The 17419-nt window shown below is 44.0% G+C and overlaps 1 protein-coding gene across 3 annotated transcripts in view; it reads right to left on the reverse strand.

The window, feature by feature from the left end:
• The window catches only part of ADAMTSL1 (ADAMTS like 1), an 827290-nt gene that overhangs the window by 156962 nt on the left and 652909 nt on the right, over positions 1-17419 (reverse strand). For all 3 annotated transcript variants that reach the window (XM_072959360.1, XM_072959358.1, XM_072959359.1), the window contains one exon: positions 16124-16253. In XM_072959360.1, coding sequence (XP_072815461.1) covers positions 16124-16253 — 130 coding nt within the window. The remainder of the gene's footprint in view (positions 1-16123; positions 16254-17419) is intronic.

Raw genomic sequence — 17419 nt, forward strand, 5'->3', positions numbered from 1 at the left:
AGGCTTTGGTGAGAATTCCAACAGGCTCACGGCACAGGGTGACACAGTGCTTCAAACAGATCCTACACCATGTTTAATCAGACCATAAATTTCACTTCAAACTTGGTTTGGCAGAGGAAAACAGAAGATAAAGCCATTTCCCCTGGGGAGATCTCTCTGTCTCATAGTTTGATACGTGAGGAGCCCGACAAAGCAGCAGCTAGCTACTGACGCACGGTGAGAAGAAATCCATCAGCGCCGGGACCCAGGCCCGCACACAAACGCATGCGCACTGCTGCAGGCAGCGCCCGCTCTTCGCAGACCAGGAATATTTCTATTTGCACGTATGTTTCTACCCACAGGATGCGAAGAGCAGTGGTCCCTGCACTCATTAGCCCTGAAGGCTGTTTACTTGAGGAGAAGGAGTGAGGCCATTCACAAATGTTTTCATATTTGACCACACAAAAGTGACCTAAAATTATTTTTCAAGTTAGGTTCAAAGATCTCTTCAAGTAGAATGTATGTTTTACTCTTTGATGGTTTGTTATCTCAGGGTGAGTTAAGGGATTATCATCAGGCTAACGTCTGAATAAATTTAAACCCTCATATTAGGATTTATATTGGCTTATTAAATCCCTCATTTGTTTTTGATTATCCATGATGCTCATTTATTCCCGGCCCTTTTATCCCTGGAACACTATTTTAAAACATGTCTGGATCTGAATAGCACTGATGAATTGCCCTAAATCCCCGCGTTATGTTCATAAAGCAGGAGACACAGGAGCATGACATCAAAGAAGCAGACTGATCCAGAACTTTGGATTCCAACAAACCAGAGACAGAACCTACTTCCACTTGTGTTTTATAACTTTGGCCAAGCAACCCATCTTGAATGTTAACTTCCTTATCTGTTAAATGGGACAATAACTGCAATAACAACTTCCAATAGTTACTGGATGCTGGTTACTCATGAGGTACTGATGTAAAAATGTCCCATGTACTGACTCGTTAATCCTCACAGCAGCCTAAATTAGAGGTACTACAATTATGCCCTTTTGTGTATGGGTCAACTGAAGTAAAGGACCCAGGTCACACAGCTAGTCAGTAGGGATCCAGGATTCAATTCTAAGTGATCTCCAGTGTTTTAACTGTGATCTTACTTGCTAGATTCTAGATTACACAGGTGCTGGGAGGAAATACCACATGGCAGCCGCTGTGATTACTACTGCTGTCACTGTTATTGTATTATTTCTCTTACACAAGAGAGGCAAATGGGAAGAAAGGGTCTTTCAGGATTCTTTTGTGTGTGTGTGTGCCTATTTGTGGTTTCTTGGAATGACCGCTATTACTATACTGAAATCAGAGGAACTGTTTTGCTACCCAGTTGTACTTGCTTTATTCCACCCACTTACTATAAGCAGCAGTTTGGTTTCATGCAGCTCACATGCCCCAGGCCACAGAGAACCTTCTGGCTGCCCTCTGATCCTCAGAGCACACTATTTTTTCCAGTTAAAAAAACAGAAGCAGTGGGGCAACCTGATAGCTGAATTCTGAGTAAGAACGCTTGGATCCATATGACTTCCAAAAAACTGGGGGGAGGGTTTCTACCCCATGTCACATGAAGGTCAACTGAATTCCTAATTAGGGACTACCACTCACTGATTAAACTACTAGAAAAATCCCCATACTCTACGAATGCAGCTGTTTTCTTTCTTCCCTTTCCATGTCCCACTTGACACCTTATCCTCTACTCCTCAGACTCAAAGAGTAAAGAATGCTTTTCTAGTGGATCGACACGCTATCTTCAGACAGGAGAAAAGACTCCTGCCTGAGGTAACGGCTGTCTTCTCAGCTGTACATAAAATACTCAGTACATTTCCATAGTGTTCGTGAGGCACAGAGAAAGAACAAAAACTTCTTTCAATAGTTCGGTGAGAAAACCCTTTTTTAACCTAGTTAAGAGTATATTATGTCCACTTCTGACCATCTGGGTCCCCTATTCTGTCACCTGATCCCAGCTCTTAGTGCATCTCCATCACCTAAAACTCTCAGACAGCATCTGTTCTCCAATAACCAGGCACTCTTATCAGTGCCTTACATATATTAACTCATCAATCTGCACAGAATCCCTATGAGGTAGGTATTATTTTATCCTTATCTTAGAGTTAAGGAACCAAGGACAGAGAAGAGTTAAGTGACTTGCTCAAGGACAGAGTCGATAAGTGGCAGAATCAAGATTTGAACTTAGGAAATCTGGCTCTAGATCCTATATTCTGTCTCCCTGGACAAGTTTCTGGAGCCTACTTATTTATGATAAGCACTGAGCTTTAAGTTGAGAAACACTACTGTTCAGGCATGTAGTTTGAGCTCTGCCAGTCACATCATATCTTTGACCTCTCTTCTTTCACAGATAAAATGAGGGGAAAGTTACCTTCTGGGATTCTACAACCCCAGTCACTGAGAGAGACTCACTTGTCAAATGTTTAGATTCTAGACAAATCTGTTAGCCAAACTCCTTGTCACTCTCTGGCTTTTTTGAGTGTAATGAATGAAGCCTTATGACATAGCTAACTGGGAACTGATGAGAATTCAATTCCACCAAGGTCTTCATGTGACCATGATGCCTCAGTCATCGGAATTGAAAGAAACAAGTTTCTGGTAACTGGTTGGCAAAATTGTTTCCTACAACAAATATGGATTCCCAATGATATTTGAGGACTGTGGACTCATGGTCAAGTCTCTGAATCCATCGGCATCACCTGCCATGGTCCTGGGTGGGAATTTGGAGTGGAAATCCACCCACGCTTCAACTTTTTAACTGGCTTTTCAGGTGGAGAGAGTTCTCTGTGAACAAATGGGTACATCTGCTGTTCAGAAAACCCATCCATTTCAGACACTGGTCTGTCCATAGAGGAGAGTTTGAGGCTTCCAAATGCAGTAAATAGCAAACAATTAAACAGTTGTGGGAATGGCATAAACATCAGGATAGGCTTGCATTTAGAGCCTCCCTGTGCTCGGAGAGGTAACGGGAAGGGAACTGTATACATCTAAGGATGAAAAGATGCAGCAAGATGTCCTGACGAAGCATATAAGATTTCAACATACTACCGCCCTGTGTGTCAAGAGGAAGGAATCCAATCCCTGGGCCCACCTTCTAGACCTAAATCTTCAGCTGCAGCACAACCATGTGTGGTGAAACGTGGTCTACCTCTTGCAAATCTTGTTCTGCACGACGACCCTCCTGGAGCAGTTAAGTATGCAGGGGTGAGCTGGAAAACAGCACTTTTCTTTTCTAGATCAAGGGAGGGTCAATCCAGCCCACATGTGGTTTCACTGCCCTCTACCGCAGGTCAGTAAGACCATCAACCTCCATTAGATGAAGCACATGACAGTGCCCGTTTTCACAGGAGGCGTTTCTAGGTGTGCCTGGGATGGGCCAGAAGGAAGAGCCTAGCAGGTAACTTAGGATAAAGAAAAGAAAAATGGAAGCTTTCCTGGGCCCCAAACTGGCATCTTACTATCCCCCCTAGTTGACAGCCTACCATTAGTACCAAAAAAAAAAAAAAAGCCATAAAATCAAGCTTGACAGTGGGGTGCATCTTGTGAGGAAGATCTAGCCCCACTATAAGTCTCTCCCCCACTTCATAATTCTGGCCTCATTTTCCTCACAAAAACAGCATTGATAAATGGTGTCTGTCTAGTCCTGGTGGATTCTACATCAGTAAATATCTTGCCTGTAACAGTTTCCTTCTGTGTTTTTCCATAACTTGATGACTCCAAATAATGGACAAGATACGGGCACTGCAATCTTTAATTTTGCCTAAGTGTCAGTTTGGGGAAGGGGCTGAGGCAGGAACAGTGTGGTAGGTAGGGGTGGGGTGGGTGATTGACCACCCTCAGAGATTTTTTTAATTTCAGGAAATTCCCCCAGTAAAGGCATCAGTTATGTGTAAGCTTCATTTTCTACGATTGAGAGCTTAAATTCAGTTTCTCAAAGAGCATCCTGGATGTATTCAGCAATGATCTACAAAGTTCTCCCACATACACTTTTAATCTGAATAAAGGAGAAACCCGTATTTGGTATGTGGGGTTGTACCAATGCCAGAGGATGCATTTCCTTTATGTTTTCCCCTTAAACCTCAAAACGGTGAGAGCATCAGTTCCCAAACTGAGATTTCTTTGTAACATTGCTGTTTCTGTTTGTTAAGCAAACCTTCCAATGACATCTGCACAATAAGCAAGTATTAAAGGACTGATTAGATAGCTGTGTCCTAAAAACCAACCCTCTGGAACATCTCATGGGGCAAGAGATGAAGAGGTGGCTTAAAAGATGAGATGAAGGGAGAGTGATAACTCAGTATCTGGTATTTACATAATACCAAGTGTGCAGAGAACTTTACAAAATTGTATAATCCAAGAGCTCCTGACCCTGACTTTACAGCTGAAGGAAATGGCAGGATATTAGTGGTCCTTCTGTTTTTCAGAGTTTTCTACCATTGCCTGAAGATGCAACACGAATACACTGCCTCGAGTGTTCTAGGTCCCTCTCTTGAGCCATCGAACTGCCTGAGGGCAGCATGGTACCTTGGAGAGGGCATGGAAGTTACAGACAAATGATCAAGCTTCAAGTTTCTGTGTCTCCCACAGGGACAGAGATTCAGCAAATCTGGCAGTAAATAATCTGACGTACTTTAAACAGTTGGTATAATTGTTATTGCATTACATGTTTATGGGCCATAAATGTGTCAGCTCCATGGTAATTAACTGAGAGCAAACAGAGATAGTCTTACACTACAGGGGAATTAGGTACTGTAGGCTCATCTGGAAGACTGAAAGGAGACAGAAAGCAGGACACAAAGCTGCCCCAAGGGCTTTTGAAATACTTGGACTGGGACTTTAGAGGGAATATCTAAGTAGTGTGTCAATAATATGTTTGATTAGAATTTTAGGAAGAAAGACTTTGACATCTGTAAGAACAAGAGACTCACCCAGCTCAGTGGTCATCTCCTCTGCGCCACCTTCTCTGACCTACATTAGGGGACCCATCTCAGGATTCCCAGAAGACAGCCATTCATATCCCTGCTACGGCCATTATGACAGTGCATTGTTATGATCTGTTTGTGTACTGGCCTCCCAACTAGCTGTTAATGCCTGGCCCAAGGGTCTATGTCCTAGACTTGTTTGTTTCTTCAGAGCCTACAACACAGCAAGAATTCCCTAAACGTTTGCTGAACAGAGCTAGATTTTCCCTTAACCAGCAGAAGAAGCTAAACCATCTGCCCAAGGCCAAGGAGAGAGTAAACTGTGTGAACTGGATTTCATCCCAGATTTGGACTCCTAAACCCATGCTCTTAAGACGGGAATGAAGGACTGGGAATCAGTCACTTGCACCTTAGTAAGAATTAACTTAGGTAGTTTTGTTTTCCTAATTCTTACTTGAGTTGAACTGAATGAATGGGAGTGAGGTTAAAAGGAGATGAAAGAATTGGGTTCCTGGCATAAGTGGTAGAGAAAAGTCATCTGGAAATTTGAGTCAGTGGGCAAGGTGATTAGGATTAAGTCTCTGGGGGAGAGAAGACAGAGGTACGATGAAAGAGTCAGAGAAGAGAGTGGCACAGAAATGGAGGCAGGGACCTAGGGTTGCATGGGGGACATGGAGGGAAGATAAATAATACATAAAGCATATCTGTGTGTGTGTGTGTGTGTTGGGGGGGGGCGGAGAGAGAGAGAGTGTGTGAGAGTGTGTGTGTGTGTGTGTGTGTGTGTGTGTGAGTAATGGTGCTGGCAATTTACAACATGAACAGGCCATCAGCTAAGTGGTTGTTAGTAGTGGCAGAGCAAAGATGCAAATCTCCAAGGCAGTCACCAATGTCTTCCAGATTCATAAGTCCAGGCTGCATCTTTCTGGATGACTTAGTATTTCTTTATTAAAATGTATTCTTAGGAACTGAGTATTTTGCCTAATGACTCAGTGCTGAGATCTAAGGCATTCACTTTAGGTCTATTTGATTTCTCTCTTAGCACAGTTCATTCCCAATACATTCGGCTTTGCCCTGAGAAGTGTGTACTCTAATGAATGTTTCACTATCCCTTAACTGTTAGCTTTCACCAAGAGCCCACTTCTACCTTTGGCAACTGAGACTATGAGATGAAGGTTATCTTCTGAAAACAAAGAAAGAAGAGCCTGTTAATTTGTCTAGGATCTTCTCTAGGTTATAAGCTACTGTGGGGCTAGGAGGACTGGATCTTTGCAATGTGGTAATTCCTAGGCCTAGAGCTTGGTGCCTAGAATAAGTCAGGGATGGATGGATATAGGCATGGATGGATGGAAGGAGGGATGGAGGGAAGGATGGAGAAATGGAGGGTGGGGAGGAAGGAAAAATGGAAGATGTATAAACATCATTAACAGAGGCAAAGACTGAACCACAAGCTCTTTTTTTATCAACTTTAGAGTTAAACATATTTTGTTCCAAATTTGAACCTGCCTCTAATTAGTTACATGATCCCTCTAAAGGCTCAGTTTCCTCAGCTATAAAGTGAGGATAGGAATAGTAAATCTTCCTAAAACTATGGGGAAGATTAAACAAAATAATGTATGTAAAGTCATGAGCCCAGTGCCTGGCATCTTGTAAGCTCCCAATAAATGGAAACTCTTAGGGACACCCCACCTTGCTCAAAGATGGCCCATGAAGATTAGCAAGGATGTGAGGCCAAGATGCCCTGAACTTCTCTGTACCCTGGGATGGATTTTACTTCTTTCCTTTCTTCTCTTTTCCACGTCCTTCCTTCTTCCCTTCTCTTCTCTCTCCCACAAGTATTTGAAGAGACAACTGGCTAGGAATGACATCATTAATACAAGCTTTCTGATTTCCCACTGACTTGTCCCAGGATTTTCGGACCGTCAGGACATAGCTGCTCCTTTCCAGGACTCACATCTCACTTGCCCACTGGCCTGACTTCCTTCAGTCATGTCACACAGGATATTAACTTTTTAGGAGTATTTGGACTCTGTCTCCCCTGCTCCCACTTCATCACCTCATGGCTGTTCTTTAAAAACACACCTTATTGGATTAGGTGTTAAAATAAAACAGAATATCCCAACACCTGCTGCCTTTTGCAGGCGTGGTGGAATCCTTGAGAACCAGCTGCTTTGCTTCCTGTTCTAGAAGTGCCCAAGAGATAGGGCAAGAGCTGTGCTGAAAGCGGGCTTGAGGCTAGGTTCTAGCCACACCTCCTCTTTACTTTGCTTCCATACTAGCTGATCAAGAAAATTTAGGACTAAACTGCAATGACTCTAAAATAAACATGAAGGTCTTTCTGTATCATGTTTTCCTGAATAGGGAACTAAGAAAGCAGGCAGACCCTTATTTTTTTGAGCATCTGCTGTATGGGGTAGGAACTAATTAAGTATTTTATGAATGTTATCATCTTTACAACACCCCCTCCAGTCAATTATATCTGTTTCACAGTTAAAGACAACTGAATCTTAGAGAGGTTAAACTGACTGACTTAAGGCCACAAAGCAAATAAGGAAGTCAACATCCATCTGACCTTAAAACCCACAATTTCTCCCTAATTCCAGGCAGCCTCCCTATTCCTGGTGGGGAATAATTAGCTTTGGTGTTGCCAAGTCTCCTTTGGTTCTTGTCCTGAAGTCGCCCCATTCCCAAGTGTGCCTAAGACTCCTCTTAGGAAAAATGTGGTGTCTGATTAAAAAAAAAAATCATGCTAAGATGATAATGAGCTACACCTCTCCTAGAATGCCCCCATCAAGGCACACCATGGCTTTGGTACTTAACACCATTGCTAAGAGTAGAATAAGTATCAAGTTCTATGAAATCCAGGTCGAGGGTCTTTTTTGGCTCTTTGAGTGACATGAGGAGCTACCTCCTGTCAGCCAGAAAAGCAGTTGTATGTACCCACTCAGGAACCAGAGTCGACAGCAGGAAGTTACGGAGAATGCACCACCTTCAGTGGTTGTAGCCCAGAGCCAACAGCCTGTGTTTGTGTCTGCCTAGGGCTCTGCGATGGTCACTCCACAGGTAAACGCAGAGCCCCATGAGAAAGCGGTGAGCATCTGCAGGGTCTGGGAGGGAGCTGGGTTAATCCAATGACAATCATTCAAGGCTTCTTTGTGTCACTAACACAAACACCAAACAGAATTCCTAGCAGCCCCGGTAGAGATAATTTGGCAGAACAATGAAGGAAAAAAATGGTAAAGACAAGAATAAAAAAGGACACTGAGTCACCACAGGAAAGAGGTAGTTGGCTGGGCTCTGCTTTCTGACAGAGCTTTCTGTAGCTGTGGCAGGGATGCTAAGAACTTCCTGACCTTGGGCTGGCACCACGTCAGGAATGATATTTCTAGAACAGTGCACTGTTTCTGAATGGTATCCCCCAGCTTACTGGGCACAAATCAGAGCATTCTCTTTTTCACTCCCTCATTTTTATGTTGCCTAAACACTCTATATCTTTCTCCAGGCTTCTTCCCACTTCGTTGTTTTCCAAGTTTAAGAAACTTAGTAACAGAGCTGATTCCTAACACTAAGGTCACGGAAAAGCTCTTCATCTCAAATTGCGTGAGGCCTTCTTTCAAAATTTCCAAAGAAGGCATCGGGTACACTTAGGCAGCAATAATTCTCATTTCAAAGCTTTGGCTAAATCATGGATTGCCTTTAAATTGTTACTTCAGGACTTCAGAAACACTGGATTATAGGGAAAGGCAAAGAAGAAAAGTAGACAAGATTTACTTTGGGAGTCTCGACTCTACTTCTGCTGATTGCTTTGTAAGCTGACGGTTTGTGAACTGTAAAACTCCACTGTTTCATCACCACCTCCACGGCAGAAAGCTGTTTGGCAGTGTTATTTCCATACCATGGTGCTTACAAGCCATGGGACTGATGACTGGTACAGGTATGTCAGCTGTCGGAGCAGTGATGAACCCAGGAGGTTGTTTAGTTTAATAACTATCTTTAGAAGGGTAGCATTTAAAGTCTCCAAGATTGAAAAAAAAATGTAATGGCTTCTCCAGGACCATTCCCCAAACTCTGGCTCTACCTGCTACAGGGAACAAAGTGGGTTTGTTCATTTCTGTATCCCAAGCACAATGCCCAGCACACAGTAGGCAGTCAATAAACACAGGTGGTCAAGTAAATATCTGCTCAATGGAGGCTGAATAAAGAGAAATTCCAGTTTTCTTAAAGAGCACTATAAAATTCTAAATCGAGGGATGAAGGACATTTTGTGTTCTTTTACACATGGACAAACACCATTAAGGTACTCTACAAATACTCATCATTTCAGTGTTGCACCATCCTTGTGTCCTGAATGCTCTCACCTAGATTTTTCTTACAGAAATGTAAGTCTTGTTCTCTGATTTCTCCCGGCTCCTTAACTGGATAGTAAGGCCAGTTCCTGTTTTGTGACTAAAAGAGGTGCTTTGTCTTTGGGACTTCTATTTGACTCAAGGTATTTTCCTAACAGAAGTCTCCTTTATTTTCTCTCTTGAAAAACTTCAGTTTTGTGGATAATTATCATTCCCTTCAGGGAACTAGAATGCCAGACCTGGAAGGGCCTCGGGGATCATCCAGCTGCACCTCTCATTCCCACCCCTGTGACACCCTTACCTGGACTCAATCCTGCTGCCAGGTGGACAAACCGAGTCCACATCACAGTGCGCTGATGCTAACATACCTAGGCAGGAGGTCTTTTAATTACTTTCAATGAAGATATAAGGATGTAGGTTACACCAAGTACACTATTTCTTCGTGACATTACACGAGAAAAAGTGCAGGTGCCTGTAAGACAATAAAAGCTAGCCACTGTTACCACTGCACCTCTGCTGGAAGTGCAGCCAGAGTCATTTTTCTCTAAGCAAATCTATCTGTTTACTCCCCCGTTTTTCTCCTCTTCAAGGCTCCCCGTTGCCCTATAGGACATAAATACCAAACAACTTAACACAGAGCTGGCACCTGTCCACCCTCTAACACTAGCTCCAAACTCTTGTCCTTTCCTCCATGTTCATGCTTTTTCCTTCTGCCCGTAATATCTCTTCTCGCTCTTCGTCACCTAGATAACCCTTCCTTATGCTTTATGATTCAGCATAGGCATCGCTTCCTCCAGGAAGCCCTTCCCTCAGCCTCACACTCCCACCAAATCCTGTGCTTGCCTCAGTCAAAGCAGTGACAGTTTTGAAATCTTCTTCCTTTGTTAACTGATAACGCTGTCAGAATGGGGTTTATTTTCTTAGTCGTCCCTGAGGACCAGATACAAGCAGATCACTGTTCGTGAAGATACCCAGTGCATTTTTATTTTTTACTGAATTAAGATGTGAAACACTTTCATATACTTTGCGCACAAGGTTAACTTCAGTCAGTGGTCTATATAAGGACTTTGCCAGGGTCCAGGCAGAATTAAGTGGTCTAAAGGGCTGTCCAACTACACAGATAGTAAGAAACCAGGAAAGCTTCCCTCTCAGGACTTAACAGAATGGATTTTCCTCAAACCGATGTTTCTGTCTTTTTGCAATGAGTCATCTGTGCTTTCAGATGATAAGATGGGAAGGTTGACCCAACCCCTTGATTTTTACACCAGATTCATGCAACAACTAAACCTATGCTTGCCAAGCAACTTTTAATATCATCAAAGCTCATTTCACAGAGGTCTGAGGTTGATAAAAGAGGTGATGTGTAACCATGGAAAGGGCTCTCGTTAAGAGAAATGAAGATTGAGGCCCCGAGGCAAGCATACATGTGATGTTTACCCTTCTTGATATCAAAACACTGCTCAGGACAATTCTGATCACTGGGCCAACACATTCCTGGGCAGAGAAACAGCAGAAGCCACCACTGGGCCAATCAGGCCCAATTGTAAGAAACAGGTCTTGGCAAGTTCTTCTGTTGTAATTTGTCCATCAGTGGAAGAAAAGAGAGAGACGGTATGATTACGCACCTGGATTTACCAAGGAGGAGGATGACATTAGCAATAGCATGAGCTCTCCAAAGGCGCCTGAACATGGCCTCTAAATCTGGACTCAATTTCTGTGGACGCCAGTGAGCTTTGGTGTGCTTTCATTTTAAGCACTGAAAAGTTAGTCAGGACAGAGCCAAAAGGCAGCATATGGAAACTTTGGGAACACAGCAGAAGATAAACCAGTATTTTGAGAGCATGTTGAACAGTAACCCTTAAAACAAGTTGTCCAAGGGAATGGTGCCTGTAAAGCTTTGAAAACTCCACCAAGTAAATTAAAACATGATTGTGCAAAGAGGCAACACCTTCTGCTGTAGCCATTTTAGGCTAACATAAAAGAAAATTAGAAATTGGAAATCCTTCGCTGCTAGTCTGCATGGATTTGGTTAGTGTACAATAAAATAGGCATTCTGAAGTTTGCTTTTAAAGAGAGACTCAGTGACCTTTAAGACTGTTAAGTTTTCCTTAACATTCTCATCTCAAATAAGGATTCTCAAACTTTTTATATTTCTTACTGGTCCTATGAACCACCCGAGGTCTGAGAAAAGGGAATGAGGTTGGGGCAGGGGGCAGAAACCAAGTCCTGTTCCAGGAATTATGGGCATTCTCCCCACCCTTTGACTGTTTATCTATTCTGCACCACTCAGCTGTTCTCTGTTGCAGAGAAATAAAAGTTTAGTTTAAAAAGTATGTTAGAACAAAGCTGCAGAAATTGCCTGGAATTTCCTTCATTTTCAGCCATCTGGCTTTCATTGCTTACTTCTCTCCCCTCCTCCACGTACGTTTACCAAATCTTTTCAACACACACTGGCCAAGCTATCAAATGCTTATAATTAATAACAGTCAGACTCTTTTTTTTTTTCTTTTAAGGTAGTGCTTTCTAGCTTTCCTAGGGCTGCTCATGTCACAGCTCTCATAAACCAGGGAGAGGATTGTGAAGCTTAATTATTAAGATTTTGTCATATCAGAGAGAAAATCGAATCAAATTTTAAGTTCTGAATACAAACCCAAAGTATTTCTCACCCAAAATGAAAGGGAAAGGAGTAGAGAATTTTTCTGAGTGCCCACTAGGAACCTATTTTAGAGAGGAACAATCTGAGGACCTCAAAAGGTGTATGACCTCTCGAAGGGCACACAGCAAAACATGACAGAGCAGGATTTTAACACAGGTCTTAATCTACCTGCAGGTTTTTATTTTGTTAGTCTTAGGAATGGAAAAGACATTTAGTGCTTATTATTAAGGGAAAGATCAGGTTGCCAAACATTACATACAGTACGATTCCATTTACAAAGGAAAGAAACCCTGATATGTTTGTATATGTTCATATACGTACATACATTCATAGAGAAAGGTCAGGAAAGGTATGTACAATGCAATTAACCACCATTATCTCTGGGGAGAAGGAATTGGGGCTGCAGAGCACGGTGGTGACAGGGGAGAGTATGCCTTTCTTTCTTTCTTATTTCTATTGTGCTTGAGCGTTAAAAATAAGAATATTCATGTAGTACTTGTGTAATGACAACACTCAGCTTTTTAATTAGGAATAGGGGGCTGACCTCTTTCCTAATGACTGACTTTAGCTCTGTTTTGGGTACTTCTCCCTTAAGCGGGTCTCACCCACCAGTGAAGGTGGGCAGGGTGACAGGGCTTCTAGACACAGATTACTCAGAGGGTGGCAATGGCACCTCAAATAATTTTCCTTAATTGTCATGAGACCTTCTTTGTTATCAACTTTTGGTTCTCACCATTGTCAGCTCCCAAGCAAAAATGGTCCTCATCTCTTCTGGCCAATTTCAAGCAAGGTTGTTAAGGGATTAACACCTGTCCTGGATGTATGACCTCCCGTCTCTCCCCACGATCCAAGTCCTCCCTGGGTAATGCTGACAACCCCCTCAACCTCCATCATGTCTGTGCTCCCCTCTGATAAATTTTGTCCTCCTGTTCTTACTTTGGGGACACCTGGTCATACGTGGCTGCTAACATAAAGTGTTATTTATCCTGAGGCTACTTCTGTTTTAAATCGGTAATTTAAAGCCTTAAACGTAAAGAAGAGACTCGAGTAACCGCATTTTCAGCACCACATGGTGGGTTGGTGGGATGGGATAAGGGGAATGGAGAGGAGAGAGCATACTGGGGTCTCCGCAGCTATCGTTAGGGTCTAAACATGACTCCTAAAAAACAGGCTTCAGTCCTTTATATTCATTTATTCAGTAAACACTTAATAAGCACCTACTATGTGTTGGATATTATGCTAGACGCTAGGTGGTTAGAGAGGAGGAGAAGACAAAGCTGACAGCAAGGATGTGAAAAACTAGCCTTCTTCAATGGATGACTCTTTTTTTCAAGTGTCCTAAAAAAAAAAAAGGCACGCAGTTGGTGTGCACATGGACACACACAAATTGGAACAATCAGGATAGCTCCTGCTTGAGGACACACCCTTCCTGCTGTGAACAGCTAGGTCTGAGACCATCTGCCAAAACCTGGTGAAGGCTGGACAGGCGCTCTGACACCGGCTCTGACAGTCACACAGGCCACCAGGAGAAGGCGCCTAGAGAGGACACGCCTTCCACGGCCTTTGGTAGTCTCTGTGCGAGCTGACAATCTGACTGCACGCAAGAGGAAGAGCAGGTTCCTAACTGGTCTTCCGTAAGACTAACAGCTTCCTGGAAAAGCTCCTTATCTTAACAAGCGCTGCCTCTAAGAGACACAGCCTGGTGACTAGGACTCAGAGCATCATTTCTGTGTATCTCACAGAAAATGCTATGGGTTTTTTGAAGACACAGACAGCAGCAAGAGTCTAGAGCCCAAAAGGCAGTGTATGGAAACTCGGGGCTCAACAGGGGACACACCAAAATGTGCAGAGAACACTAATCCACGCACAATAAGAACTGGGAATTAAAGATTTAAATGAGTCCTAACTGATTAGAAAGTGCTTGGGAAAACAACACACTATCATGTTCCTACTAAACACATTTTCTCTTTCATACACATCTGGCATCGACATTCAGAAGGAGCGATCCCCCCCAGACCTCATGTCAGACTGAATATTTCATAGGAGATGCACCTCTGGATCTTTCTCACTGTTAAGATAAAAATCTGCATTGGCTCTTGGACGGATGAGAGATGAAGAGAGCAGAGCGAGTCACATCAGGCCACTTTGGCCCCCTTTGTTGTTTCAATCAGCTTCATTCTACAAACGCTCAACTGTGTATAGTTGGCCCAAGAAATCCCCAGCTGTGCCCAGGAAGAGGTTCTGCCTGTCAGTCTGACAGCTGGCTGGTGGAAATTAAAGCACTGTGTTTATCTGGAGCAAATGCAATGTTAAGCCCAACAAGAGTCCTTGTTTTGGAGTTAAGGAAAAGGTCATAGAGTAAATTAAGCTTATCTAATTTAACCAGAGTCAGGACCTGGAGGATGGGATGGGACATCCTGTGTCCTATTCCTTCTGTTGTCCAGGAAGGGAGGGGCTGAGTGGCTGCAAATCCCGGAGGATTTTCAATTTGCCTCAGGTCCTGACTCCTCAGCGCTGCGTCAGCTCATCACAGCCCTTGGATGTCATTACAACACTGGAACATGGTTCCAAAGACCCCCATGCTTGTTTTTAAAGTGCCGGTAAATAAGCAGAGCAGAAATGACATCAATTATCAGCACGAAGGAGCAGCAGCAGCAGTCTATGTTTCTGCCTGCAGAGTCAGGAAGAGCTATGGGATTATTTGCGCAGGACATGGTGATGGCAGACCGTCTACTACAGCTAGTTCACCTTGCAGATGTGGAAACAGAAGGGGAAGACATCTTGCCCAATGCCACCAGTGGGTGGCAGAGTGAGGATGAGAAGCCAGGCTCCCTGACCTGCTAGCCAGTGCCCTGGCAGGCTGCCCCAGCTCAATCCCTTCTGCTTCTTCCTGCAGTCAGATACAGGGGGTTTGGACCCCTTGCCCATGTAGTAAGGTCTTAGGCTCACTGGAGAATGGTGAGGGCAGAAGAGAGATGTAAGCAGGGACAGAAAAGGAAGTTTCTCAGAATTCTGTGCACTGGATCTAGGCTTTTCTTGGATGGCCCTTGACTCTATTTTACTGGCTGGCTGATTTTCCGGTTGCCTTGGAGAGCAGGGCACTAGTGGCCCTCTTCAGGCCTGCATTTGAAGAGAGAAGCCAGGCCCACCCTTCAGATCAATATACAGAACGACTTTGGTGACGAGCAGGACAGAGTCACTGCAGGACTGCTCTGATCTGATCCCAGGAGGCCTGTAATCTGTATCCTCTAAGTCCCACAGAAAGACATCTAGTTGGTGGAGAAGTAAGACAAACAGCATTAGCTTCACCAGAAAACTATCGTCAATTCCTATAGGCAACACCTTGTGTCTTCTGTGGTATTTTACAGAAACAGAAGAAATACCATTCAGAGACAGGCACCCCCATCATACCCAGGATATGATCCAGGAACATTCTTCCTCCCATCAGCAGACTTGAAAGTCTGGCTTTGGTTCTTTAAATGTCCCTCTTTGAATCCAAAATCACAGATGAGATGGCAGAATCATACTCCAAACAAGTACCTGAAGGCAAGGCTCTCAAGACACCAGAAAATTGTGGGACCAAAGCATCCAATCCATTGGATAGATTAAGACTCAAGGCTTGGTAATAAAGAGACCCGGGCAGGGTTGAACAATGAAATGCTGTAACTGAATTATGCGCAGTGAGTGACACACACACAGCCCACAGCGTGCTACAATGAATCTACGTGCTGCGTGCATACAGATTTCACAGTGGATCAATTATACCGCCCAGATGCTTCAGTTCCTGCAAGCCACAAGCCCATCCATTACTAGGGTGCGAGGGCATGGGACGCGGGCTAAAAGGTGGCAGACACCATCAAGTCTGTGGTCAGCCCACGTTCCCTTTAGGAGAAAGCAGCAGTGTGGTCTGTGCACATGCTGGCCACGCCACGGGGCTTGCTTCAGTGCATGGAGCTTTCTGGACCCTGAGCATGACCACTGAGCTGGAATTCCAAAGCCCTGGTTTCAATTAAATTTAAGTGGATTTGACTAAAAGTTTGAACTGATGCTAATTGGTTTTCAAAACACTGGATAACAATAAGCATTCTGGTCTTGCCCACGAAACAGACGCACCCCATTCTGATCACGCTCCTTGGCAGCGGGGCAGGCAGTGTGCCTCTTACCTTGCTGGGCAGGGATCCAGACTGCAGGACTTCAGGAGCTGGGGGGGCCGCTGGCTGGTCACGCACAGGTCCTCATCAGTGGGCTCCCGCGTCTGTTTGTTCAGGCAGCTCACCACAGCCTCCTGGACACCTGTGCACAGATCACACCATCAGACCAGAGTGGGCATGTGTGGCGTGGGCAAGGGCAGAAAAGGTGGCTGGTGGGAGGTCTCTGCGATTGGGTGGGTGGGTGGCAGCCTCCCTGCATGTCGGCAGTTTAAAGCCCGGACCGCCCATCTTGTCAGGCGTCTCTCCATCTGCAGAAACACTCCTAGCTTTGTGCCTCTTCAGGAGGGCAACTCCCCCAAAGAGGACAGGCTGCCACCAGTACTGCTGAAAAGCTTAAAAAAAAAAAAAAGCCACCAAGCTATCTAGCCGCCAATGCTGAAATAAGGTAATTTAATGCAGAAGGGGAGAAGGGTGACCCAAAAATGGCCCCGAGAACTTCACATGTTATATTTTAATCAACAGGATATGGTTGTATTTGGAAGAGGGGCTCAGAGCCATGTTTTAATATTCAACATTTTGTAAACTGGACTTTGCTGGTTTCCTTTTGATTCTGGTTCATTTCCATAGTGACCAAGAGCAGCTTAGGAATTTGGAACAAAAAAGGGAACAAGATGATTAATAACTGCATTCATGGAAGGCAATCTTCTCTACATTCATGGAAGACAGTCTTTTCTACACCTGTGGAAGATAATCTTCCTACTGCCACCCACATGCCCCAATCACAGAGCTAACAAATCAAGAGTCTGAGGAATGACTGGCAGAAGGTCACTCGGTGGGTCTTCCAAGGTGGGGTGCAGGATCCCTCGTGGAGACTTTCATGGAGCAGGGACACACGCTACCAGGTAATGTAATGTCCAGACATCGCAATCTGGTTCCCAAAGTCATAACAGCAAAAGCAAAAATCCACAGGGTGAACATTATTAGCCAAGTATTGAGTCTAGGAACTTGATATGCCCCATTCAATCCTCTCAACAACTCCATGAGGCAAACACTATTTTTCTCCCCATTCTACAGATAAGGAAATCGAGGCTTTAAAGATGAAAAGACTTGCTAAGGTCATACAGTTGATAAATGGTGAAGCTGTAATGGCTGTGCCTTAGCACTGGAACTTTGATGACTGACAGCACTAACATTCAAAAAATACTAAGAGGCTGTTACATCTGCTGCAGATCTTCAGGAATAACCTAGACATGCACCTGGAATCATTTCAGTGGAGTTCAGTTTAAGAAAGAGGAGAGAAAGGACATT

This window comes from Vicugna pacos, chromosome 4 (genome assembly GCF_048564905.1).
Source record: "Vicugna pacos chromosome 4, VicPac4, whole genome shotgun sequence".
Lineage (NCBI taxonomy): Eukaryota > Metazoa > Chordata > Mammalia > Artiodactyla > Camelidae > Vicugna > Vicugna pacos.